At 36.2% G+C, this 25,716-nt stretch overlaps 3 protein-coding genes across 3 annotated transcripts; 1 reads left to right on the top strand and 2 right to left on the bottom strand.

Moving 5' to 3' along the window:
* The first annotated feature begins 933 nt into the window (after positions 1 to 933).
* LOC135688857 (dihydroxyacetone phosphate acyltransferase) lies at positions 934 to 18,622 on the top strand. The gene is made up of 15 exons (XM_065205896.2): positions 934 to 1,389; positions 2,345 to 2,521; positions 3,481 to 3,610; positions 3,843 to 4,046; positions 4,632 to 4,783; positions 5,283 to 5,413; positions 5,539 to 5,696; positions 6,484 to 6,558; positions 7,395 to 7,679; positions 8,655 to 8,737; positions 9,478 to 9,630; positions 10,449 to 10,548; positions 11,339 to 11,432; positions 17,719 to 17,786; positions 18,473 to 18,622. The coding sequence occupies exons 1-15, from the start codon at positions 1,213 to 1,215 to the stop codon at positions 18,547 to 18,549; spliced, it is 2,064 nt and encodes a 687-aa protein (XP_065061968.2). The 5' UTR covers positions 934 to 1,212; the 3' UTR covers positions 18,550 to 18,622.
* LOC135688870 (substance-K receptor-like) lies at positions 11,287 to 15,331 on the bottom strand. The gene has a single exon (XM_065205920.2). The coding sequence runs from the start codon at positions 12,951 to 12,953 to the stop codon at positions 11,940 to 11,942; it is 1,014 nt and encodes a 337-aa protein (XP_065061992.2). The 5' UTR covers positions 12,954 to 15,331; the 3' UTR covers positions 11,287 to 11,939.
* A 143-nt stretch (positions 18,623 to 18,765) lies between the features above and the next one.
* LOC148959297 (uncharacterized) lies at positions 18,766 to 25,043 on the bottom strand. The gene is made up of 2 exons (XM_089110597.1): positions 24,846 to 25,043; positions 18,766 to 21,552 (listed from the first exon to the last, which is right to left on the bottom strand). The coding sequence occupies exon 2, from the start codon at positions 21,422 to 21,424 to the stop codon at positions 20,945 to 20,947; it is 480 nt and encodes a 159-aa protein (XP_088966723.1). The 5' UTR covers positions 21,425 to 21,552; positions 24,846 to 25,043; the 3' UTR covers positions 18,766 to 20,944.
* Between the last annotated feature and the right edge of the window lie 673 nt (positions 25,044 to 25,716).

Here is a 25,716-nt window from a genome sequence, read left to right on the forward strand (position 1 = left end):
CTATTTTAGCCTAGCTCCTGACCGATGGACTGGCAATAACTGAGAAGTGAGGAAAAGATATTCTCGTTTAGTTTAATCAACCTAAATCAAGCAGACCAATTATAAAATCCAATTCACAAAGTCTGTTTAGATCATAGAGATAGGAATATTCCTATCTCTATGGTTTAGACCTGTCTCGTCGGCGCTGTGTCGCTGATATCTCAATTTTTATAGATTGTACTACGGACATTGCTCTCAAGGAATCAGAGATGTGATCCTAGGTCCCCTGAGACATGTTCGTAATACCAGATACTCTAGTCTTAACGTGCCGTACTCACTCATTTTACAAAATTCACGAACGCTATGTCCCACAACTCACCATCACTCCCCAGATTTTGTAAAATATGGAGCACTCTACCCTTTTCCTGCTTCTCAGAATTTTTGGAGGGGTTGACAGGTCGGTCTAAGTCACTAAAAAAAGCTGCCTTAAACAAATAGTTTTTTGAGTAAAAATATGGAACATCGCAAAGCCACGAGAACAAACAACAATGAACACAGGTGAATTAAAGGTAGCCAATCTTTCACCCCGGCAAACACTCAGGGTTTCATTAAAGCGAAAGTCTGAAATTTTAGGCCTTATTTTAATAATTAATCAAACGATAGAGATTGTAAAAAAGCTCCTAAAATCTGTGACATCAGGGTATGACCCTTGGGTAAAAATTACCTAATTATTTTAAACTTTGATAAGCCATGTCAAATGGGACGCACACTTTTGTCAAAAAATAGGAAAATAAATTATATACAGTTCTTTAGTCCTCTATTGGCAACCCAACTCATCGTTACTTGTTTTTTGAATGAAAAAGTGAAGCAGAATTGAAATTTGGCGGGAAATGCGATCTCTTATTGAAGACAAATAGAATTCAAAGTGAGGCTAAGAAAACAATTAACAGGTCTTCAAAATCTTCCTTCCATGCAGCCATGCAGATCCAGACAAGACAACAATAGGTATGAGGTGGTTCGACTCCAATGCTGCACCGAAAAAGGAAGGGGGTCAATTAGGTTCACTATTGTATCTCAGTTATGAAGCACAGATCTGAAAGGTTTATTAACGAGTGAATTTCGAGTAAGGAAAATGCTTGGATAAAGAATGTTCAGGCGATGGCTTGCTTTTTCTTGGTTTGGTACAACTAGACTGGTTTAAAATTGTCCTCTTTTTCACAAGCATTTAACATAATGGAATGTTCTTCGGATTATTTCAATTGTATGGCGGATTCGTACGTTGGGAAGCCTGGCTTAAATTGGGGTTTTAAAGATTACCACGCAGAATCATACATGTTTGCAAAGACAGAAGAAAGCAAGATAAAAGAGAATGTACTAGCATCTGAAAGAGTCTTGTATGCAATTGAAAAGGTACTTTCTATCATTCCACTAATTAATATTTGAATTACAGAACCAGATTAGCAGATAGTACGATATCCTAATTAAGGGGAAGCGTTCTATCGGACGAGGAGTGTCATCCTAATAAACAGAGCTGATTTTTAATACAATTAACAAGGAGGGCCCAGGGGCAATTTCAGAAGACAAGGGTGAATAACCAATGATTAAGAAAGCAAATCCTTTTGACAATGGTTTTCATTTCAGGTTCAAGGCAATGCAGCACTCAAAGCTTATCTAGACCTTTTAAGGACAAGGGGAATTTTTGAAAGCAAGATCAATGCAGAATTGTTTTGAGGGTGGGCTCTGCTCCCTGTGCTCCCTAGAAACCCCTGAACAATCTAACATGGTAATCCCCTATTTAATGATGTTTGCAGGCCATGATGTAGTTGTACCAAGGGTGTAGTTCTCTAGAAGGTGCCAAAAAGATTGGTATCCACCATGCCACTGCCCATGACCACACCTCTAACCACACCCACTAGACTTTTACTTGATTTGATGAGGAGACATAGTTGCTATTTTTCTTTTTCGTACTTTTCATCCATTGACTGTCTACATGGTTAAGATATAGAAGCCATATCAAAGGATATAAAAAGAATTACCAACTTATGTCAGAATAGTAAGCCTCTTTTGATACAAAGCTCTTTAAACTGAAACATATTTGCATATCTGACAAAAGTTGTGTAATGGAGAACCCAGTCTTTAACTTTGTTCTAATACCTCCTTAAAAATAAAAAAAATTCAAAAATTATGCAAAAATGTAAGATTTAATTCAGCTGACAGAACATAAAGATAATATGGAAGGATGAATCTCTTGCTTCCACCATGACACTATGCTTCTTTTTCATGATGGCCTAAGCTCCAAAAGCTCTATGAGCAATATCGATTCATTGACAACTTACCATTTCATTTTACATTTACTTTCTTCTAGGCCTGTTTGGATAATAGCAGTGACAGAAAAAAGTTAGAAAAGAGAGCTAGAGAAATTGTGGATGAAATTGCACATACATTCAGTCTCAAGACGATTAGATTTATGTCTTTCATGTTGAGTAAAATTGTCAATAAGCTGTTTCAAAATGTCTATGTCAACAAAAGTGGTATAGAAAAGGTATGGCTGACATTCTAATTCTTCTTTTTTGCTCTGTAAACTCTTTGGAAGTTTAGTTTGCAGATTTAATATAGTATGTTTTCATACTTTGTAATCCTGAACACAGCTGCTGTTACTGGATTAGGCAGGAATATAAAAACCTTGTTCTCTTCTCCCCACCTTATGCCTTATTTCCCTGCATCCTGCCTCTCTGAAAACCCCTTCTTCCATCAAACGTCTTAATCTGCCTACTTGCCTCCCTAATATGTGTGCCTGTTCCATCGCTGTTGCCTCAGGCCATCGATCAAACTCTATCCTTTTTCTTACTGTACCTTCACTCTAATATTCCTTCCCTGGTATTCTAGCCCTCTTGTTTCATCTGACCTCCCATTGTACATGTTCCTTTACCCTTCATTTTTATAAACTAGCTGTCTCTCACTAGCTACCCCAAAACTCTTTTTCCCGCTTGCTTTCTATCCTCACACTCTCTTTCCCCTCACTGTTTGACCCCTTAGGCTTTAACTCCCTGCTGTCTGTTTCCTGGCCTTTTTGTCCCCTCACTCTTTGTCCATTGCTTTATCTCCACCCACTGTTTATCCTCTTGCCCTTAATCTTCACATCTTTTGTCCCCTAGCTGTCCCTTCACTCTTTGTTCCCCCCACTATACCCTCAGTCTGTATACCCTGACCCGCTGTTCTCTCACTCTCTGTTTTCTTCCTGTTTGTCCCCTTGCTCTTTGTCCCATAGCTCCACGTTCTCTCACTCTCTGTTTTCTTTCTGTTTGTCCCCTCGCTCTTTGTCCCATAGCTCCATGTTCCCTTGCTCTCTGTCCCATCATTACATGTCCCCTCCTACTTTGTTCCCTCATCAATGCCTAAATGCCTGGCCTAAGACAAATCCTACAATGCTCCTACTTTGGTTTTGAAAACTTCATAGATGTTACAATTTGATTATCATCATCTTATCATTCTTCTTTCCAGCTTTCACATGCTGCAAAATTTGCTCCCTTGGTTTTTGTTCCATCACATAACAGCTACTTTGATTTTCTTCTCACATCACTAGTATGTTTTGCAGTCAACTTGCCTCTACCTGCCATTGCAAGCGGACAAGGTAAATGTAATTTTTGTTTGAGCCTTGCCTAATGGTTTGTATTTTACCATTAGGAACAGTTCTTGGCTGTAAATTACATATTAGGTACTGAATGCAGAAGCCAGTTTTTTTAATTTATGCTTTGATATCAAGCAAGCTTTGTTGCCTCAAGTGTCAAGTTTATTCTTTTGCATGTATTTGTTGATGATTTGTGAAAATGTTTTGTTATGAGTTTTTGAATTTCTCCTTGCAGATTTTCTTCATATAGCTGTTGTCAACAGATTGCTGCGAGGAAGTGGTGCATTTTTCTTACGTCGCTCCTTTGCTACAGATCATTTCTACAAAAGCATTTTTACTGAATATGTACAGCAGCTTGTCAAAGATGGCAGAATGCCAATTGAATTTTTCTTGGAGGGGACAAGGAGCCGGTCAGGAAAATCCCTGCATGCAAAGAAAGGTAAAACATTGATTCTTTAATTATACAACATGAATCACATGAAGGGACAAGAATAAAAAAAAATTCATGTCATAAATTTAATTATATGAAACAATAGATAAAAAGCCATCAAGGTTCTTTAAACACTAGTATGACAGGGGTATGGTTGGGTTATATTTTTGGGGGGCCTAAGATAAAATTTCCTTAAAAATCCCAAAAATGACAATTTTGATGCTTTAGTGTAGTAGGACTGTATATCACGTCACATTATTCTAACCTCACTTTCACTTATATAACTTAGTCGGTTTGTATTCTCGCTACGAGTTGCACAATGTTTCTGTCTTGCTCTTTGCTCTGATGACTACTCAAAGTAATAGGTACAACTAGACCTATTATATTAGATTGGGGGAGGGGGACTAAAGCCTTCTTCATCCAGCCAGTCTGCCTCTTTTTGTTTGGCTCTCTTTAAATTTCTTTATCACATTTCTCAGAGAATATGTTTTCAGCATAAACTAGAAATGGTTGTATGTTTTATAAAACAGTAATGGCTGTGGGGATGAAGATTAACCTTTAAAGCCATGAAAAAATTTGCTTTTGCTTTTCCAGGTATGATGTCAATGATCACAGAAATGTTCTTTCTTGGATATGTTCCTGATATTCTTTTCTGCCCAATAAGTATCAGTTATGAATGCATCACTGAAGAAAGTCTTTATCTCTTCGAATTGCTTGGAATCCCAAAACCAAAGGAGTCACTTAGTGTAAGACAGAATTCGTACTCCTTATATTAATTTGATAACAAAATACCATATTAAGTGTCCAAGTCAATTAGCATCTATTTAGAAATATCCCTCAGAAATTCAAACATTTTCAAAGCTCTAGCTGGGGTACATTGCCCTCAGGGCTCTCTACTAGGCTCTTTTCTTGTAATTCTATCCAAATCTTCTTTAAGAGAAATAACTGTTAAGTTAACACGAGACTATAGTCTCAATTTTTGAGGGCGATGAGTTCTGAGCCCAGAAGCAAATGAGCAGAGCTGTTAGGCAGTTTAATTTGCAACAGGAACTACATTAGACAACGGTGACACCGTAGTGATTATTGTAATCATCTACCATTAAAGTTAAGCATTGAAAGATTGACGAAAGCCTCTGATAACATCTTTATGTGATTGAAAGTAGTTACCATTATCTCAATCTTTTCGTATTTTATGCTGGTGCATTTTATGCCTTTTTCACAACTTTTCTCTCTTCATTGTTTTAGGGTCTAGTAAAGGCAAGAAAAGTCCTGTCTGTAGATTATGGCACAGCTTACATACACTTTGGTGATGTTTTCTCGTTAAAGGAGTTTTGCAGTGGATCTATTAATAGAGCAGAGTATGCCTTATTCCCAAGGTATGAGCAACATGATCGCTCTTCAGTGATCGAAATAAGTTTGAACACCTTATGATTCGCTCGAAATCTTTTATCATTATTTTTACGGCTCAATTTTTAACAAATATATTGTTTTTCGTATTTAGGCATCATGCAGACTTGCATCCATTGGTTAACAGAAAACAAGAAAAGCAATTTGTTGGCACTTTTTCTGAATTCTTAGTCAACCAGCAGCAGCTCAACATGGCGATTTTTCCAAGAGCTATAGTTGCCGCTGGTGTGCTGCAAAGCATAGACAGCTTAGGTCTGTTGTGCTTTTTCTAAACGGGATAGGGAAATGGAGGGAAGTTCTTTCTTCTCATAAAAGTGGCTCCTCGTAGAAACCGTGTATACGTTTCTACATTTTGGCAAAGCATTTTGTCAAATTTTCTATATAATGATCTTCATATTCAGTTTCTGTGCTCCGTTATCAACGAAAATTTCGTAGCATAATTTCGTAGTATTTGTTCGGGCATAGTCAATAGAAAAACCTGTTGACTATGGTTCGGGAGACGAAACCAATCAACGTTGTAGGGTCATGGCACATGCGCATTAAAAACACTATTCGCACAGCTGTTCTGTCTTGGACCACACAACTCTTGAACTTCCCGCCAGGGCTTCAAGTGATAATGTGACTCTGAAACGGGGGCTAGTGCATGTCTAGAAGACAGGCATGACTCATCTCCCGAACAAGTATTAAAAGGCTTGAAGGATACGATCAAATTTTTTACTGTTTTCTTCCCGGAAACCAAGCTTAACACTTCTTCTTATAATATTCAAGAACAATGACGTTTTGTGATGATAAAAATACTGGTGCCTGTGGCCTTCTATGTTCTCTTTGCTAAGGCTGATTTGATATAGAACCTACTTCTAGCCTCTGCTTGTAACCCCTGTTGATGTGAATAGCTGCACCTATGTCATTTTTGTGTTCCGACAATGGCCATTTCTTAGCTAACTTCAGAAATCGCTTTCAAACACAGGTAGATCGAATAACCTTGTCCGTATTTTTATGTAATTGTTTCAAAGATAAAATAAAATCTTCTTGTTTGCAGATGATTTGCAGATACTTGTTACTTCTGTCGGCGGTTTGCTGAAGCATTTCAAAAAGCACGTGCATGGAATAAACAGTAAGCGTTTTTCGTTCAAGTTTTTGCAATTAGTTTGAGATCTTTTATTTCAAGTTGCTGTCGTCAAATTAGTTTGCAATAATGAAAAGAGAAACAAATATTCTTCAATTATTTTGAAATAATCTAAAATGAGTCTAAAATGAAAAAGGCCAAAGAGTCTGAAATGAAACCTTTGCATCAGCGTGGCAAAAATACCTCTAATGGTATTGATGAAAATCTCCATTAATCCCTTGCGCAGAATTTACCGGATTCCTTTTGCATTCGGATCACTTTTCATACCAGAAAGGAGTCATGTTCAAAGGATATTCCTTGTGTCACAGAAGATTCATTGTGTCACAGAAGATTCCTTCTGTCACAGAATAGTCCTGTTGTCACAGAATATTCCTTTTGTCACAGAATATTCCTTGTGTCACAGAATATTCCATGTGTCACAGAATATTCCTTGTGTCACAGAATATTCCTTGTGTCACAGAATAGTCCTGTTGTCACAGAATATTCCTTGTGTCTCAGAATATTCCTTGTGTCACAGAATATTCCTTGTGTCACAGAATATTCCTTGTGTCACAGGTTAAACTGTCTGAAGAAGAGTTGATTGTCAAAAATTGTCACCAGCCTCTTGCAAAAATCCAGAAATCCATATTTTGTTGTTCTTAGTTTTAAGATGTGACGCAGTCTTGATCTTTCGCAAGCATTCAAACATTGCTTCTATAAAGCATATAAGAATATTGTGGGTATCGATTACAAATATAGTTATGAAAATGACATAATTGTGATTTTCTGATTTATTATTGAATATTTCAAGTATCCTGCCTGGATATAATGTGAATTTTTTTCAGATCGACGAACTGAAGTTCTAATAGAGGAAGCTGTGCATTTTTGTTCGCCTGTTCTTAAACTGGACGATGCCAAAAGAAAAGTTGCAGTGCTTCCGTATGATGTTTCATTTACAGAACTGAAAAGAACAGCGTTAGGCCAGGCACTTGAAACCACAGACAAGCTTAGAAATACAATGGGCCATGTTTATTTGAGTTTACAGCGTAACAAGCTGATGCATATATTGCTTGTTCCTTCGTGTATAGTTACTGCCGGAAGATTAAACACTGAAGAAAAGATAGAGTTCAGTGAGTATTCAAACATCCATCTTAAGGGACATTCATTTTCCCAATTTTTAATGTTTTTGTTGAGTTATGTTATACAGAGTAAATTTTTACATCGAAAACATACAGTTTTGATCGTATCGTCATCTTCATCATCCTCAACTTTCTTCTTATCTTGTTTAGGTTTCACCGCAGGTGATTAATCTCTTTTCTCCATTCTGTCAAGGATGCTCTCTTCATTTATTGCCATATTCTCTTTGATAGCTTCCATTTGTCGTCTTTTTGGTCCTTCCATCTTTCTATTATCTGCTGTTTATATTTTCAGTGCCTCCTTCCCACCAAAGTCACCCTCTCTTCTAATAATGCCCCTATCATGTTAATCTTAACCTTTGCATTTGCAAGCTCTTTTGATAGGCTTGCTGTGCTTGTAATTGCAGCAAATGATATGTGATAATAACCCTAATTTGATCTTTGTCTTCATCAAAGGTATATTTTCATGATTATTGCTTTAACTATGACGATGGCCAAAAATAAAGCACGCGCGAAAAATTCTCCTGGGTTGTTGAAATTATACAATAAGATCAGAAACTATACATTGGATTGCATGTGATACATTTGGATTGCATGAAAATATTTTAACCAATCTCTTGCCGCTCATCAGTAATTTACCGCAGAAATTAGTACCATCAATTTCAGATAAGAGCCGGCCAGCTTATCGATAGATATTGACTGTTGTGAACATTTGAAATAAACGTTGTTTGTTACCTTGATATGTTTGTTATCAATTCTCTTAAAACTTCATTGCAAAAAAATTAGTGACTCAGAATTTCAAACCGAAAAGATCCGAGCAATACATCAATTTGCTGCTAGTAGTTATCGAAATCAAGTTTGGTAATCTTCTTTATTGATGTACGTCTTAGCTATTGAAAATGCAGCGAACATTACCTTTCTGTTTTTGCTATTTTTGGTTTCATTATTCATCTAAAAGTTGCATTCCAGGCAAACTTCTCAAGAATTATTCAATGCTACAAAAGATACTCCGTCCTGAATTTGTGCGTGATCCAACTTCAAATGACAAAAATGTGAGTTCTTTTGAACTTTTGAACTGATAGACTTCAGTGCTTGTAAAATTTGTTCTGTTATGTTTAATTTTTATTTCTTGAAGATAATTTGAAGATTTGGAAAGCAAATAGTCTAGAAGCATATAAAATATTGAAACACTTCTGTTGGCTAAAATCTTAGGCATATTTCTCAAGGAACTAAATGTATGTCTGTTTATAAAAAGGCTTATCTTATATCGTAAAGATATTCAGAACAAGTTAGAAAAGAGAGACACTAGATCATAAGTCATAAATCATAAATAAAAGAAACAGTACGTCTTTATTTTATAGTTATCAGGTGTTGATTATATTATCATGAGTTTCATGTTAGATTGAATTCATATTTTTAACACTTGATATTACATATTAATCACTCAGTCTATTGTTTCTAAGCTTTATCTTCTGGTTCCCTTGCTTGAATAGTTTAATATCACAGAAGTAGCTGTAATACAGATCTTGTTGAAGTAATGAAGTAACCTTGGGGCTACAGATTTGTTCTACTGTATAGCTATTTCCATTTTTCAGTTACTCGAAAATCGAAATTTGCGCCTGCTGTGACAAGATATTTATCAAGATTTTTTAAAAATTCAAATCACTCCTTATCGTTCTATGTTGAGGGAAAGTTTTATATAGTTCTATGGATTTCTTAAAGATGGCTGAGCTTGATAACATGAACGAAAACTGTCTCTTGAAAATGTTATTCAATTTATTTTCCTTTCCAGGAGGTTCAGTACAGTCTAGATATTCTTAAACGGGTTTCTTGCGTAGAGACGGTTATAGGGAAAGAAATGGTGTATGTAACGAGTTGCTCAAGTAACAAGGTTCTATTGGCATTTTTGGGTGGATTGGTGCAGCCTTTTATTGAAACTTACTGGGTAAGAACTTTATCTTTATATCTGAAGAAAGCTTTTAAGTTTTAAAGGTTGCTAAGTAAAATGCTGCAGCTAACACTCGAGTTCAAATGGTAAACGCTGTTTACAAGCTTCTGTTGAGGTAATCAATGTGGCTAAGTTCTGATTATGCGAGAAACTGTGGTTTATTCTAGCGAACAGTATCTGAGTCCGTTCAATAGGGTAACCAAGCGATGACGTCATACGAGATTTAAAATTTGGAATGTGGATAATGTATATTGTGTTTGACAGAAAAATAGTCTTCTGAAAGAACTCTTAGATATTAACAGCAACGTAGCATAAACAAAAAGGCGATTAGTTCTTCCAACTTCCAAATCTAGTAGTATCCTTAAGCGTTGTCGCAGATTGATAATGACGTAATCAATAGATCAATATAATTTTTTATTATACATTGCAATGTAATCTAAAAGGACTATATGAAATACCAATTAATGTGCAGAATCAGTTAAATTTGTTGTACGTTGGTTGTGATATGGCTACATGAGCAGAGGTCCTTTCAACATCAATCACAGTAATTTGGTTAGAACATATAAACTTAAAAACCATCCCAAAAAACAGTTCTATTTTCAATGCTACTTATGCAAAGAGACAGCATTATCACAAATCACTGATTTTTCGAACCACGACGCAGGTGCAGAGTAAGATTTTTCTTTTGCCACAAAGCAAAAGCTAGTTTTGATAAAGAATTATGGATATTTGAGTTTCCTAATCCTTTTCTGTTGTGTAATAACTTTCTAAGTTCCAAGTTCCTTATTTCTAAAGCTTGTCGTCGATTTCTTTAGCTTGCTGGACAATACATGCTCACAGCTGCAAAGTACCCTTGTGAAATATCCACTCTGGCTTCAGAACTTCAGCTGTATGCGGCTTCATCTCTTCACTTAGGTTTGTCATGGCTTTCGTTTTTATGACCTATTCATTCAAAAGACTGGAGTTTTGTAATAAGCGAATTTTAAGTTGTTTGATTGCAAGTAATATTGCCAATCCTGTTTGCACAGTTCTGATTGTGTGACACTGATTCTATGACACTGAGCTCTACCACATTGTTCTTCCACTGTTAAACAGGGGGATTGATAGAGGGAGCATAAAAGGGCCGGGCCCCCAATATACAAGAGGTTCCCCAAATAAAAACGTTTGCAGATCGAGGAACAATATCCGTAGTGTGTAAATTGCAGTGTGCAGAAGTACTGTTTTCGAAAATGAGCTCATGTTACCTCTTAACCTTCTCTACCATGACTGTGTTGGTTTGTACATGCTTGTTTGCTACTTCTGTACGTTATCATTAATACAGTAATTTCTATATGTTTGCCAAAACCCTAACCCCAATGTTGAAATCCTAACTACCCCCATGTTGTTTAACTATTTGCCCCTATTATTTCATAATAGAACATTTATTCTTCTTAAAAAATTATTCTTAAATCTTCATTCAAGGATAGTCATCACAATTTCTACCATATAATATTCACTAAAAGTCATATCCCTAAATTCTTGTTAATTTTTATTTAATCACTAATTTTTCCCTAAATGATATACTCCCTGTATTTTTTATATATAAGCAGTTGGTAAATGAAAATTGAAACAAGATATGCATAAACCATGTTTGTATGCTATACAATGATACCCGTTTTTTAGAATAACCAAACTCCAGTTTCTACTGAATACATTTTAATGACAGGTATATTGAGGTCATGCGAGGCAATGTCGTTGCTCACTTTGAAAAATGCCATCACGAGTCTGATGGAAGCTGGGTGCCTTATCATGGCCAATAGGTGAGTATTTAATACTTAACTTTTTCCATTTTGGTTAATTAACGTGTCTGATTATTGTTTACTGTCATCTTTCATATATAACATCAAGTTAATCGAATTTCTACTGGGGACTGCTCAAGGGTAAAGGGTGATGCTTATGCTCCACCAATTATATATACTGGAAAATTTGAAAACTCCCCCTTTTCATTTCTGTGAAAGATACGCTTGTCCAATTTTTGATATCCATTTTTGTCCACATCATATACCTGCGTCGAGGCTCTTGGGCTCTGTGTACATTGTAGATACTTTAGGAAAGCAGTTGTGAATACATTAACAGATAACATATTATCCTGAAAGATGCATCTTTTGAATATCTGCTGTTATAATGTTTTGTCACTTGAGCATGCTTCCTGATAAAATTGAAGCAGACCTTGATTCGCGCATCACATTTGCTCCCGTTCAGTTTGTTTTGAACCATAGCATCGTTAAAAGCTTATATCTTCTTAGACCTGAACCATTTTGTATTTGCTACAACCTTGTTTCCGTTGCTATGTTCAGATTGCAAGCGCTTCTCGATTTTTGCCTCGAAATATGCGAAACACTTGATGATGCTTGCTCAGCTATGTTTGTTTGTTTGCAGCACAATTTACTTTTTAAGATTCTTGCAAACGCTGGTCTACCGAATATGTATAGAAAGGGGTTGAAAAGGGAGTTTAAGTAAGACAACAGCTTTAAAGTTGGTGCCAGGATAAGATATGTTTTGATTGTTAGACTCTGGGAGTTCCTGTCACTGGCAGACCACACCAAAAATATTGTTACCGGAACCCAGCAAATCAAAAAGACAACAGTTAGGAGAGATAAACGAAATGTTAGCAAAATCTCTCGTTTCCTTCTTAGCTTTTCTCTATTACTTTTTGTAGACTTTTGGCGCCTTTTTGCGTGAACTGCATACAGTAACAAAGCATACGACGTGATTACCACAAAGCATGATATTAGAACTGGTGCTGCCTTGTGTATGTACCTTTTGATGCGGTTATTTTCATTTGCAAGAGAAGGCGCCATTACTATTATCGAGAAAATCCACGGAAATAGGCAGGCTAGTTGCGTCCGCCGTCGTGTTACCTTCGTCCGATGCCAAATTGGCATCTCTAGTGCAAGGTACCTCTCTACTGAAAGAACCGCCAAGTTGCTCACAGAAACACACATCAGCGTGGCGTCCAGAAGGTTCCAAAATGCTGAGTAGTAAGTCTCTGCCGAGTCTGGAATGATTTTATCCCCGCTGAATACAAAGAATTCGTAGTTGTACCAAACATTGACAAGCCAAAGGGACATTGGTCCAAGAACGATGCATATATCGCTGATGGCTAGATTGACTGCAAAGTAATTACAAGGTGTCCTTTGTAGTTTTTTGTTTGTAACAAATGCATATAGAACGCAAGAATTTGCGAATATTGCTAGAAGGGAAACTATGCCGATGACTGAAGTAGCAGCTGTTAAAACCTCCCATGTGGTAAAAGCCGTCACGTTGCTTTGATTGCTCATTGCAAATGCTTGCCCTAACAGGCATTCAGTATGCCAGTTCTAATTTCTTCTCATCGTCTTATGCGATTCGTCTATTAAAAAACTGCTACTAGAGGACATACTCAACATGAGAATAAAATTGTAGAATTACGATCAGTGCCATTGTTGGTTTCGACACTTAGCAAAGATGATGCCTTCACTTTGTGTCAAAATGATCATTCGAATCTTTCCAATGACAACGAATGACAACAAATCTTTGATAGTACTTGACTCAATACCTGCCACGTAGCCAAATCAAGTCGCTATCTTTTTATTATACCGTGTTCTCCTTTTAGCACCACTTTTCATCTTTCCCTCTTTGAACTTTGTAGCTGCACTAACTTTGAACTGTTTATCCAAACGGATAGTATCATTCCCATTTCTGTTTTCTACCGCCCACCTGTTACTGGTGGATTTTATATCTTCGATCTCTTTAGTACCGATTCCTGAATTTTACGAGATAAACAGTTTATATATTCTGTTTGATTATTAGCTCAACTGGTAAAAAACTGGACTTTTTCAAGAAGCATGCAAACATTCACCCACAAACGCACTTATCAAATCTTGTTATCGGCTCGTTCTAGTGTGATTTGCTAATACCACCGTGAATATTTGCATTGTTTATCACCATTCCTACGTGTTACAATTAATCTATCAAATTTTGTTTCTCTTTACAAACCAGATTTGTCTTATTAGAAAGTAAGCTATTGAGGCAGTTTCGGTTAAAGCAGAAAAAGGGAATGAACAAATAAATGTTAACGGAACCTTTGCACCAATTTAGATACAGAATTGGAATTGTTCAATAGGGTTACGTATTCGCTCTTCATTCTCATCCCAAGGGAAATATGTTCTTGTGACTTGAGGCGTTAATCTGCCGACCCTTTCAATTATTCAAATCTTGCATTCATTCTTACACGCATGTATTCTCCACTCATCTTCCACTCATTCATCCATCACTTTATGTACCTAATGGAAAATAATTGTTTACCGGTCTTTCATAAAGAGTTTGATGCCGTATAAACAATACTGTATACAGATCGATTCTAAGTTGCCACTCCGGGTTTTACGCCTAATGCAACTGTTAAAACTACTCTCTTGCTTTGGGTGTGTAATTGTATTTTGTTGTTCCTGGATGAATTGGTAATTTCAATACTCGTTGGTGTTAATAAAGGGGAAATCATGTATTCAATTCTGACGATCAGGCATTCAGAAATAGGTTCAAATATTTTGTTTAGGATAGATTTCTTACTAGAATCAATGATTGCAAGTCTTTCTTCTAAGCAAAGTTGACATCCTTAAGATTTGTTCGAATAGGCCTCTGTCCATTTTCTTATTGACTTTTTGGTAGAAAAGTCATCTTGTTTTCTCTTAAACTTTCTTCTTGTGTACATAAGTGTATGAAATATATCTTCATTCTAATTCTGGTGGCGTCGTTCTAAAATAAGACTAATTTCATAACAAACAGCCTGCTTCATGTTTCAAAGACATGGTGTTTATTAAGATAACAAATAAGTTCTTAAAAAAAGGTTATAAATGCAGGACTTTTCTACCTTGGTCAAAAAATATCTCTTTGTTTGGTTTTTCTATTTATCGCCTTAGATTTTTTCACTCAGTTTATCTGAATTATTTGCAGCTACTAACTATTTAAAACTGCGAAACTAAAAAAGTAAAACATGATAAATTAAGTGATTCAAAGGCTTCCAGAGTCACGAATTCAAAACCCTCACCTGGTGTTTCAACAATGCTTGCTGTGTTTATTTAACGCACCAGGCTCTTATCTCACGATTCACTTTAAAAATATCCATTAGCATTGTTTCAGCTCTTTAATCAAAGATGCATCTGGATGCACTGCTCTTTCAGAAAAACCTCTTTGGCAGTACAAAACTAGTTTGCTAAAGATCTATAGGCTTTTGAAGGAATCATCTACATAAAGCAATTCTTGGTTTCAGTTATAACAATGATACATTGTCTGAGAGGTTGAAATTTGGAAGGCGTCAGTGTGTAAGTCCGAATTCTGTCTATTAGACATAATTTCAAACGTTCTACCATGAAAGAATGAGAAATTTCTTGGCTTTCTCAGTTGGTCTAGCAATGCTTGTATTAGTTGCAAGTTCTTTGTTCAAGCTAATAAAACTGCTTGCCTCATGTGCAGCAACGTGTAGACTACTTTCCTATGTTTGAACAGTGACCTGTCATCGATATCCACGCGAAGAAGAAGATTTGACATCAAAGCTCTGGAAGGTTGGGCAAATTTTGGTGACACAAGTTGGGATGAAAGTATAAAAAATTGCGCTGGCTCTGAATGTACCTTTTTGTTTTTAGAGCTGAACCCAGGATTTATGCTTTGTTTGACTTTGATATAAAGAAACGCAACAGATTTGTTTGACTGTTGATGAAACGCAACAGAAACAATGCTATTGTCGCAGCTGGGAATGCCGATGATTTGCCGCATCAAAACATATTTCTAAGCAATGGCAGAGAGATTAAATTAACTTTTCGTCTGTCTCTGCTTACACTAGCCTTCGTTCTCTGTTGGTTGCCATACATATCGTGGATCCTTTGGTATTCAACATCTGACAATGTCCAGGTTATTGAAAGAAAATCTTACTTTTATGACGTTTCAATTTTACTAAAGTATTTGTCCTACTTAAACTCGCTGTTGAATCCATTTTTGTACGTCTTTGGGAGACCGGCATTTTCAACTTTCCTAAAGAACACATTTTGCAAGAGCAGACTCGGCAGATCAATGGGGTTGAAAAGATCCATTTTAGCTTCGCCACTTTTTGTTATTGGAAGTGATGTCACCTTGAAGACTATACATGAAAGAATTGGTGATTCGAAAGATGCGGAAACTTCATATCACTAACTTTCTTTTCTCCTTGTAGGAAAATTAGATAAAGGTTGTTAATTCAGCTAAAATATCGATATTATCGTAATCACAAGGAATATCGTAAAAATGTTTAAATGTTTAAATAACTTTGACTTATGTATGTATAAGCTCAAACCGAGACAGTATTTCTCATACATAACGTAATTATATTGTGGTAATGATGATGGGAAAGAAAATTTTGCTTATCGGTTATGTTGTATAAAGAAGAAAGGAACCTGGAATGAGCCTTGAGGAACTCTCTAAAAAGGCAGATGGCTAAGATCCTTTTCGTTCTGATTTGTACCTGGAATATAATACTATGTTCCAATGCTAAGAGTTTATTGATGTTTATGAATACTGTATTTTAGTGTAATGGTGATAGAAATAAAAGTGTTGTTTTTGTGTTATTAATAAAAGAAAGAAACCTGGAGCGAGCCTTGAGGAACTTTCAAATAAGGCAAACAGCTTACATCCTTTTCATAATTTGATTATTGATATTCCAGTATTAAGACAGTGTTAAATGTTTTTGTATAGTTGGATGGTGATGATGGTAAGAAAGAAATTATTGCTTATGTCTTGCATATAGAAGAAAGGAGCCTGGGTTAACTTTGAGAAACCGTCCCAGTGAAATCAAGTATAGACTCTGTTTATCGTACTTATTGCAAGAACTGGCTTTACAATATGCCTACTGATTATTTTCAGAATATACCAATTGTGGACATAACCCTGTAAATTCTTCTACCAATTAATATTGAACTGATAAGATAATCTATAGAACTGTCTTCTTGTATTCATTTTCAGTATCTCTATTAGGACCATGCATCAAGAAATATGACTAGCTTTATGAATAGGCTACTTAAACCTGTAGTGGCTTTTCTCAGCAATGTGTCTTAAGTTTTTGTCATGATTCTTAGCCTGAAATTTGTAGTAAAATGGAAAGTCTGGACAACTTACATCATGACCCCTCGTTATGTTATTGGCAAATGCATTTTAAAATCCTTCTTGCTATTTTATTGTATGAAATATATCTTACACCAAAATTGATTCTTTTCAATTTCAAAATTAACTTTGTTTTCTGTCAATCTCGCTTTTGTGTCTAGACCCCTGCACATGATTTTTGGAAACTTAGACCTCAAAAACTCCTGAAAAAGCGACGAGAGGCCTTGCGCTCACATTAGGTGTCTTGGTACCGTGCTAGTTTGGGAACGGTTCCGTTTTCTTTGGTTTTGCTGAAAAGCGAAACTCTTTGGTTCCGTTCCTAAATCGTGCTTCTTTTCTCTAATGTAAACGGCCAGGAACGGAACTTTTTGGTTGCGATTGATAATGCGGCTTAATCTATAGTTGGAGTGAGGCTTTCAAAAAATGCCAGACGTTGTCGTCGCTCCATTACGCATGCTGTACATCAAAGTTCAGTTCTTTTTACTCAAGTGTAAACGGGGTCAAATTTGGTTCCGTTCCTTTTGCTTCAGCGTAAATACGATGAAAAAATAGGTATCGTGCCCCAACAAGAGCGGACCAGAGAAATCTGTTCTTTTTTCTGTAGTTCACCCACGTGATGGACTTACCGTAAACTAATTTAAGAACGTAAGGTAGAATGAATTTGAATAGGACATTCAAAAGCTAATAATGATTTAAGCTATCAGAGATTTTAGCCAGACAGTATTGGATGTGTTAACTTGATCTAGCATTCCATTCAGACAGTGTTAACTATGATTGCTGTCCGCAAATCAAGCAGCCATTTGCGCAATGCAAAAGCACCAAGATGCCCGTCCTTAATCCTTGAACTATTTCTCAATTCTTGTTTCTTTGTGTGGTCCATAGCTCTCATCGGGTGAATTGCTTGCAACATTACGCATCATGTTCTTACTCTACTTTCAGCTCGAGGCATAATACGCGGGTCAATGGTATTAATCATGAAAAACTACACACATATATTTCATTTCTAGGTAAGCAGTTTTCTTTCCTATCGATTTTCAGTTTTTTAATGCATTTTTTGATGTATGATAAATGATGAAACTTTCGTTATTGAATCAGAAATCTGTTTTAAAGTCTAATCAAAGATTAATATCAAAGGCAAAATGTCCCGTAAGTAAATTGTTCACGACATGGCTTGGCACGTTTTGAATTGATAACCTAGAGAGCGCTGTGCCGATTAAAACACTAAACAATACCCCATTGTGTAACTTGCCCTATGATAACTTGATCTCCACACTTCATCACGGCATAGTGAATTTATAAGGAAAGAGTGTAAACTGAATGTGGTCAGTCTTGAATGAATTTAAAAGTGATGCCTCTGGATGCAAAAATGCATCTGGAGAGTTACGCATAAATTTTGTTGAATCGTTGAAAATTTTTTAAGGCCAAAATGCCATTCTAATTTCAAGGTTCTCATCCCGCATTCTATTCCTCAACCATTTTCTATTTGCAGTTTATGCAGCCTATTAAAAAATCCCTGATTGTTTTTAATTATCCTTCAACCGATATATTTTCAGGCAAAATTGAAATGAGGTCGTTGGTTTTTGCTATCTAAATGCTAGATCTAGAAGCTACATGTAAATATTTTCTTGACTGCTTTTTTACCAATACGCCTATTCAAAGTTAGCAAGGGTGCATTTTTTCTAATCTTTTCCAGCGGGTTTTTGCGGCTTATCAAATGTCTGGTTATCGCCTCCGGAAGATGGACGCATTAAAATAAAGGCAAGATTGTAAAATCTCTAATATTCAAACCATAGGGGTAGAAATCGCAAGATGGGACAAAAATTAATTTGAACTATATTAAATAGAAGCTATCGTATGGTGAATTTTATGTTGCATTTGATATTAAACGTTGACCAGTGAGACGGGTCACTTAGATTTTTTGATAGATGCTGTATACGTAACAGGGGTATAAATTAGATTATAAAGAGTAACAAGATTTTCAACCTGTTTTGTATACCTCATATTTAAAGTAGTAGAAATTGTCAAGATTACTTTTGTCTTAAAGAGGGTTTTGAAATTGGCTTGATGCCTACGTTGGACAGGATTTCTCCAGAAAAATGTCTTAAATTTAGTATCATATGTTATTGTTAGAATTTTAACGTTTCCATGCAATGGGTGAACTATGGAAATAAATGCTAGATTAAAAAGCCACATTTCTTCCTTTCAAAATAGTTTTTTGCCAGTTAAGCCCTTCGTAATCAATTTTATCAATTTATGATTTTACGAAAGCCTTATTTTGGATTTGGCGAAAATCAGATTAGTCATTTCTCGTCATGCTACGAGCTAGTAGATTTCGTAAGATTTTCTCAGGTTTCAATTCCTACCATGCAAATAATTTTTTATTGTCTTGGTTAAAATGGTAGAAAAAATGATCCTTTATTGAAGATTATACAGCGAAAAGCTGATTGCTGATGGGTTTTCTGCGTATAAAGTTGTGTTTCCTTTGTTTGCAAACACGAAATTGCTCCTTAATCCAAGAAGGGTTTTCTAGAGACTTTTTTCACCATAATGTATGTAAGCTAATAAAATATGCATGATGTTTGGTATTTGGTACAAAAAGACGCCAGAGATTGACATCTGCTCGCCCTAGTTATATGATGAGGCACACGATGTGGTTGAAGATCGGTGAACAAGGATTACTTGTCGAGAAGAAGGTGTATTCGTTTTGTTATAAACCTTTATCAACAAGGGTTTTGTCAATATTTTCTGATCAGCTCGGATAATTTGTGTGTACATAGCTTTCTATCTTTAAAAACCCAGATAATATTTCTTAGAAGTCCTGAAGATAACTTATAAAGGAATCATTTAGTATTTTTTGAAGAAATATGTTTTTTGGAAATTTTATGCTGCTACGGTAGAGGAGTCTGTAATAGGAATGTATGCCTTTTTAAGATCTAAGAATGCAACCTTGACTAGAATGCGATCTCTCTTCAAAATTGACGTCGCCAAGATTGGATTATCAGTTTTAGCTCTGAGAACGAAACAGCTACGATCCTCGACAAAAGTCCTTGGAACAACCTGCGACCAATGAAAGATTTTGAAGAAATAAAGGTTTCGGGATGTAAGATACAGAAATATCCCCCCTCCCCCCAAAAACAATGTTGGCTGAAAAGCCTATTACTTACCCTAGCTAATAAACTGACATTGGACGAATTTGAAGCTTTGAAACTGTTGTTATTCAGCATTGTTTCAAGGGGGAGAGGGGGATGCTACTGAAGTTATGCGAAATTTTAGCTTGGTGTACCAAGACTTTTGGCAAGGATTGTAGCAATTAGGAAAACGATCTTAACAAACTGCCACAGGGCAGCATTAGTTAATGTTAAAGGAAATCCAGAATACATCCATGATGATTTTTTAAGAAGTATAACGTCATACAACGACCCATAGACGTTAACGTGCCCATAAGTATGATGAGTGACAGAAATTTGATCCTCATAACAGGAAATCTAAAGTAATGAAAAAATATAGATCTAAAGCCCCGTTAACCCCCCCCCCCCCACAAAAAGAAAAAACCTGACTGGACCTGCTTCGGCATAAGTAGAGCATTGCTCCGTGATTTTAAGTGATATATGGCAACTTTAACATTCATATCAAGTTATAGATCTGACAAATTTTAGAAGAAAAAAGATCTAGTACTGTTTTTATTTAAAATGGCTTAAATTTTAAGCAGAAAGAACTAAACAGAAAGGAGATCTATATTGAACGTGAAAAATTTAGATGTTGATACTGGAGCACACACAAAAAAAAGTTTTGTCTCATATATTAGCCCATAATATTTAATTTTTATGAACCTAAACATTGATTTTGAAGAGGGAGCGTATAACAACGATCTTAAAAACGATTAAAAGGGTTTATTAGCGAGAGAACCTAATAATATCTTTTTTATTTTGTTAAAGAATGAAGTCAGGTGAATCTGTCTGTAAGGGATATTTTTTATTAAATGGTAGCTTTGAAATATGATGTAGAATATAAAGTAAGAAACTTTAAGAAGGAAACGGCAGCTCCCAACTCCCCTCGCTTTTTGCCCGGAGAGGTTTACGCCTTTATTGATGATATTTTTCTAGTCTCGAAGTATGACTATGACCTTATTGTACTCTAAAGCACTTCAGCTGTTGCTTTGAATAAATCAAATTGCCCACGTAGCCCGTTTGTTCTGATCAAAGTCGTCGCCATTAATTCCGATAAACTGGTAACTCAAAATACTGGTAGGTGTTTTCACTTTGGCCTTTGCATTGTCGCATTCGGCATCATCACCATCATCAGAGTCGTATCCATAGTCATTTGCAGTGCTTTCAAAGTCTATTTTCGTTTGTTGTATCTTTGATCTAAGGTCAATCATAGTTTTTGCCAATTGTTTGTCCTGCAATTTCATCTCAACGAGCTCTGTTTTTACCCAATCCAACGCATTTTGTAAATTATTCATTCGAGTCCTGTGGGGTTGCTCCGCTCCAAACTGGAAATTTGGATGAGTGGCTTTAAGGCTCTTTGCGACATCTGCTTCAATTGTTAAAACTACTGTCAACGTATCCGATTCCAGGCCACTATCTGACGAGCCGCTGCTTAAAATCTCTTCGCTTGGGAAAGATTTAGGCCGTGTCCTTGGCATTTTCCACTCCTATTAAGCAAGATTGATAGGAGCTTTTTGTATTTATTTTACAAAGAATACATCATTTTAGAACTGTTTCCATGAATTGGGCTGGATATCTTCAAACTTCTTGTTTCATGGATCGCAAACTACGAAAAATAAAAGGCATTCATCACAGATTGCTTGCAGTATATGTAAAAACTTTCAATGGGGCTTATTCATTATTCAGTGTTTCTTCGTCTAGAATAAAACAACATTTCATTGAAAGAGCATTCATAGAGCAGTCTGAACTCTTTGTAATTTAAAACGGATTTTGCTATTCAGCACTTGCAAATGTTTATTTCCTTGCTGTTTTGGCTTATTTCCTTAATTCCAGAATTTTATTTGGGACTTTTGTTTTGATTTCAATACGGTGCTTTTTGATATAGCCCATATTATCTCGACTATTGACATAAATAATAAAACTCGCCAAGAGAAATGCATTTTTCTTAGGCTTAGACAGACGTCCTCTATGAAGACGGAATGCAAAATAGAATGCGGGAGAGAACATAGCCCTTTAAATGAAACGTATTCTATCAGACGTTGTGATGAATTCCAGGGAAACAACCCCTCGAGGTTGGATCTGTAAAAGATTCCTGTTTCTATTTTTTCAACTTAACAAAAGCCAATTCACTACCAAGAAACCTTAAGTTACCATTGCAGTACAACGTACAAATAGTACAACGTACAATTGTGATGTGGAGAATTCCATATCATAAAAAGGGGAGTTTTTTCGCGTTAGGAAAAATGACGGAGAAGTGAGAAGTCCAATTCCATTTGGGGCTTCAAGAAACAAAGGGGTGTGGCATTATGACTGGCCTTTTTTTCCCATTAACGTTTTAATTGTACCAAATTTAAAACTAATTGCTGCTACAACGCAACAGCTACGATGCAACGGCCGCAATGTAACGGCTGCAATGCAACGGCTGCAATGCAACGGCTATAATGCAACGACTACAACGCTACGGTTACAACGCAACATCTATAAGGTCTACAACGCAACATCTATAAGGTCTACAATGCAACAGCTATAAGGCAACGTCTACAACGCAACGACTGCAACTCAACGGTTAAACGCAACGTCCACAAAACAACGGCTGCAATGCTGCAGCTATAACGCAACGTTTACAACGCAACGGCTTCATCGCAACAGCTACGTTCCAACAACTACGGTGCAACGGTTACAACGCAACTTCAAGAAACTGTTTAAAAAAGCGAACGTTCAACGGGACGTTGATATTTATCGCAGGTTCTTTTGCGCCTGGTTATCAATATGGCTTAGAAATATTAACGATGAATATCATATTTCGAGAGATTCTTCCTCGTGGCTAACATGGCCAATTTTGCTGTCATATCAAGATGTCGTGGCATCTTCTGGCTTATGTTTTCAGTTATAGGCTTTATTCCCACAATGCTACAGTTCAAGCCCAAGAATAACATTTTTGTGTTGAAAAGATCAAAGATAAAGAATTCTCTAACAACATTCTTGAAATAGTTGTTAATCCTAGATTTTCTTGGATTGCGGGAAACGAAATGCTTGCTAACTCTCAATATCCCCTGCATTATCTCCAAATTTTACTTTACCTGTTTCAGATGAGTCCCAGACTAATACCTTAAGCATGTGTCGTTAGTAAATAGAAAATCACTACCAAGAGAGCAGAACAATTTAAGTTCTAGAACATGTAAAATTAGTTCAAATGTAAAGCAAAGAAAGCTACAAAACTTGATACTTAATTTATCTACGAGGTAGATCAGTATCCTTCTACCAAGTCTTGTATAAGGTTCGAGCTATTTCGTGTTGAAATAGACGACTGACCTATTCACGCCATAATTATAATCGATGCACGTGCATATGGGCGTTGGGTGATTAAGAAAAGTCACAAATACCTTCTGGAATTAGACAACATAAATCTAAATGATTGACATTTCGTTATATTTCGCAAAAATCACAGCACAAACAATTGGATCGTAAATATATTGAAAATATATTGTCTGATACATTTAGCTCACTAGCTGCATAGCTAAGGCTAGAGCTGTTAATTTTCTCTTGCAATTACAATACGATTCATTGGTCTAAGGTTTGTTTTGAAAAAAACGAAATGTGCTAGTTTAGGGTCTAGACCTATAAGGATAAGGGTACATCAACTCTTGTTCGTTACGTCCAAGGTAAACGAGTTACATTACATTTGGTTGAAGTTTAAGCTGAAAATCGAATAGATTTGAAAATGTCTTCCTCGAAGGTGCTATGTTAATTTTTTTGTAGATTTTCAAGCTCTTCTTGTGATTAATTCTGATAAATGAAGATTTGTTGAGTCTCCCAGCGACTTTGATAGTACAGACCCTCACTGGAATATCCCCTAAATACCTTGATTCCGATTTATTATTAAGACATGTGTAGCTGAATGGCTCAAATTTTATTATCTTATTGTGTTGTGAATACCTTGGCATTGTTGCAAATCTAAAAAAACACAGATATTAAGACCATCGACCATCCTGCATCGCTAGTGCAGCTGAAATGAATATCTGTAGATGCCACTGGAATAACAGATGAGACGAAAGCTAGCACTTATTATTTTGAAATAGGTTGACACCCAGGTGATTCTGAGCAAAGTACACCAAGCGCGATTTATTGAAAAGGAAACGCCTCATGCCCTCCTGCCATTGCTAGACAAGGTGGGAAGGCTGTTAACCAATAATAAAACGAGATTCTCTCCAATCTATAATATCATTAAAATGATTGCTCTATAGCAGCAAAAATTCATCTGGGAAGTAGCTACCTTAATTAACAATGTCTAGTTTTCTTGTCTTTAAGGAAAAGTGACAGGTACCTATGATATTGTCTATGCTACACAAGATTAATTATTATTAAATTCTTTATCGTCTGGTTTTAACAAATAGATTGTAAACCAAAGCGTGCGTCTATTAACAAAATGGTATGAATATTGATAGGAGGTTTTTCTGGACCGTTGAGACGGATCAAACGGCCATTCTGTTCTCTATTGATTAAGCAAACACGATGCATTCAATATACATGATAATTCGAGGCAAAGATACAATGATAAATCGGCAAGTTTAGATAACCAGTTATGCTAAGCAGTTACTTGATTAAATCAGTATCTTGATATGAATCGAATCGTTTCTTAAAAATGTTTTTTTGTTTTTAAAGCAAACAGATAAATCTGGTCGAATTATAACTAAACAACTCTAAAGAAAGTATTCGAAGAAATCTACATGCTCCAATTGGCAGAATGGCATGACATGCCTTCCATTTGCCTTGCCTGCATTTAGCTGCTTAAGTATGAATTTCAAAAATGCATGAATGTCTTTCCATGCTCTCAAGGTTGTTATTTATAATGGACCTTATTCCAGTAACTGAAGCCGTGAAGACGAAAAACAGACTTACTAGTTCAAGATCTGCCTCAGAATTCCAGTTTGGTGCTCCACGCCACTGAAAGTGCTTCGAGATATCAAACGTTTTCTAAGTGCAGTTGAGGGCAGGCACCCTGCTAATCACAGACGCTTCAACACGTGCTTCAATCAAATATAACGTGGCTCGTCCGTCTTCTTCACTGTTGAAGCTACGAGACATCTGCAAGCATTATCTATAAGAAGTTGCTATATTGCTTGAATGAAGACGGGGGTTTCGCAAGTTATTTGTGCAAGGGAGGCCGCAATGACTACTGCTTTGTTGTACCATATTACTCTGGGTTTGAATGTTTCAAGATTAGGGCTTCTGACCAAGAAGCAGATTTATATCATGTAGCTGAAAGAGAACTTCCCTTAGAAGATAAAGGGGTTTTACAACAGTTTCGACGTGCGTCCATATCTTTTAAATACATTTCATATTACGGTTCATATATTTTTTTGGAATTTTATGTACTTGCTTCTCAGAAATAAGGTATGTAGGTTTATGATCGGATATTGAGGGAGTTTTAGCGTCAATGTTTTGAGGTCAGAGCCGTCGTTACCAGCTCAGGTCCAGGTATGATTTACAAAACCGGCCCCAAGCCCCTCTTAGAAAATTTACAACGCCCTAGAGTCACAGAGTCACATCTAGAGTCACATATCTAAACATCGTTTAGATACAATTATTGAAAAATCTTTCTTAAGGAGTCTTAAAAAGATTTCATTCAGGACATGTGGAAATCGTTTTTCTTTGTGATAAACTTACAGGCATTGATTCCATATAAGTAGACCTGAAAGAATATGTTATCTGCTTTGTAAATATATCTTGCAACAATCTAGTAGTAACATGGTGTAAGATTATTCCAAGC

This window comes from Rhopilema esculentum, chromosome 10, assembly GCF_057945365.1.
Source record: "Rhopilema esculentum isolate cy_ngs chromosome 10, ASM5794536v1, whole genome shotgun sequence".
Classification (NCBI taxonomy): domain Eukaryota; kingdom Metazoa; phylum Cnidaria; class Scyphozoa; order Rhizostomeae; family Rhizostomatidae; genus Rhopilema; species Rhopilema esculentum.

What these genes read in the sequence shown, in the direction of transcription:
- LOC135688857 (XM_065205896.2), top strand. Translation starts at nt 1,213, where the DNA reads ATGGAATGTTCTTCGGATTATTTCAATTGTATGGCGGATTCGTACGTT. An exon ending in GCACGTGCATGGAATAAACA is followed by an intron (nt 6,559 to 7,394) that starts GTAAGCGTTTTT and finishes AATTTTTTTCAG; the next exon opens with ATCGACGAACTGAAGTTCTA. An exon ending in TGCCTTATCATGGCCAATAG is followed by an intron (nt 11,433 to 17,718) that starts GTGAGTATTTAA and finishes CTCTACTTTCAG; the next exon opens with CTCGAGGCATAATACGCGGG.
- LOC135688870 (XM_065205920.2), bottom strand. Translation starts at nt 12,953, where the DNA reads ATGAGCAATCAAAGCAACGTGACGGCTTTTACCACATGGGAGGTTTTA.
- LOC148959297 (XM_089110597.1), bottom strand. Translation starts at nt 21,424, where the DNA reads ATGCCAAGGACACGGCCTAAATCTTTCCCAAGCGAAGAGATTTTAAGC.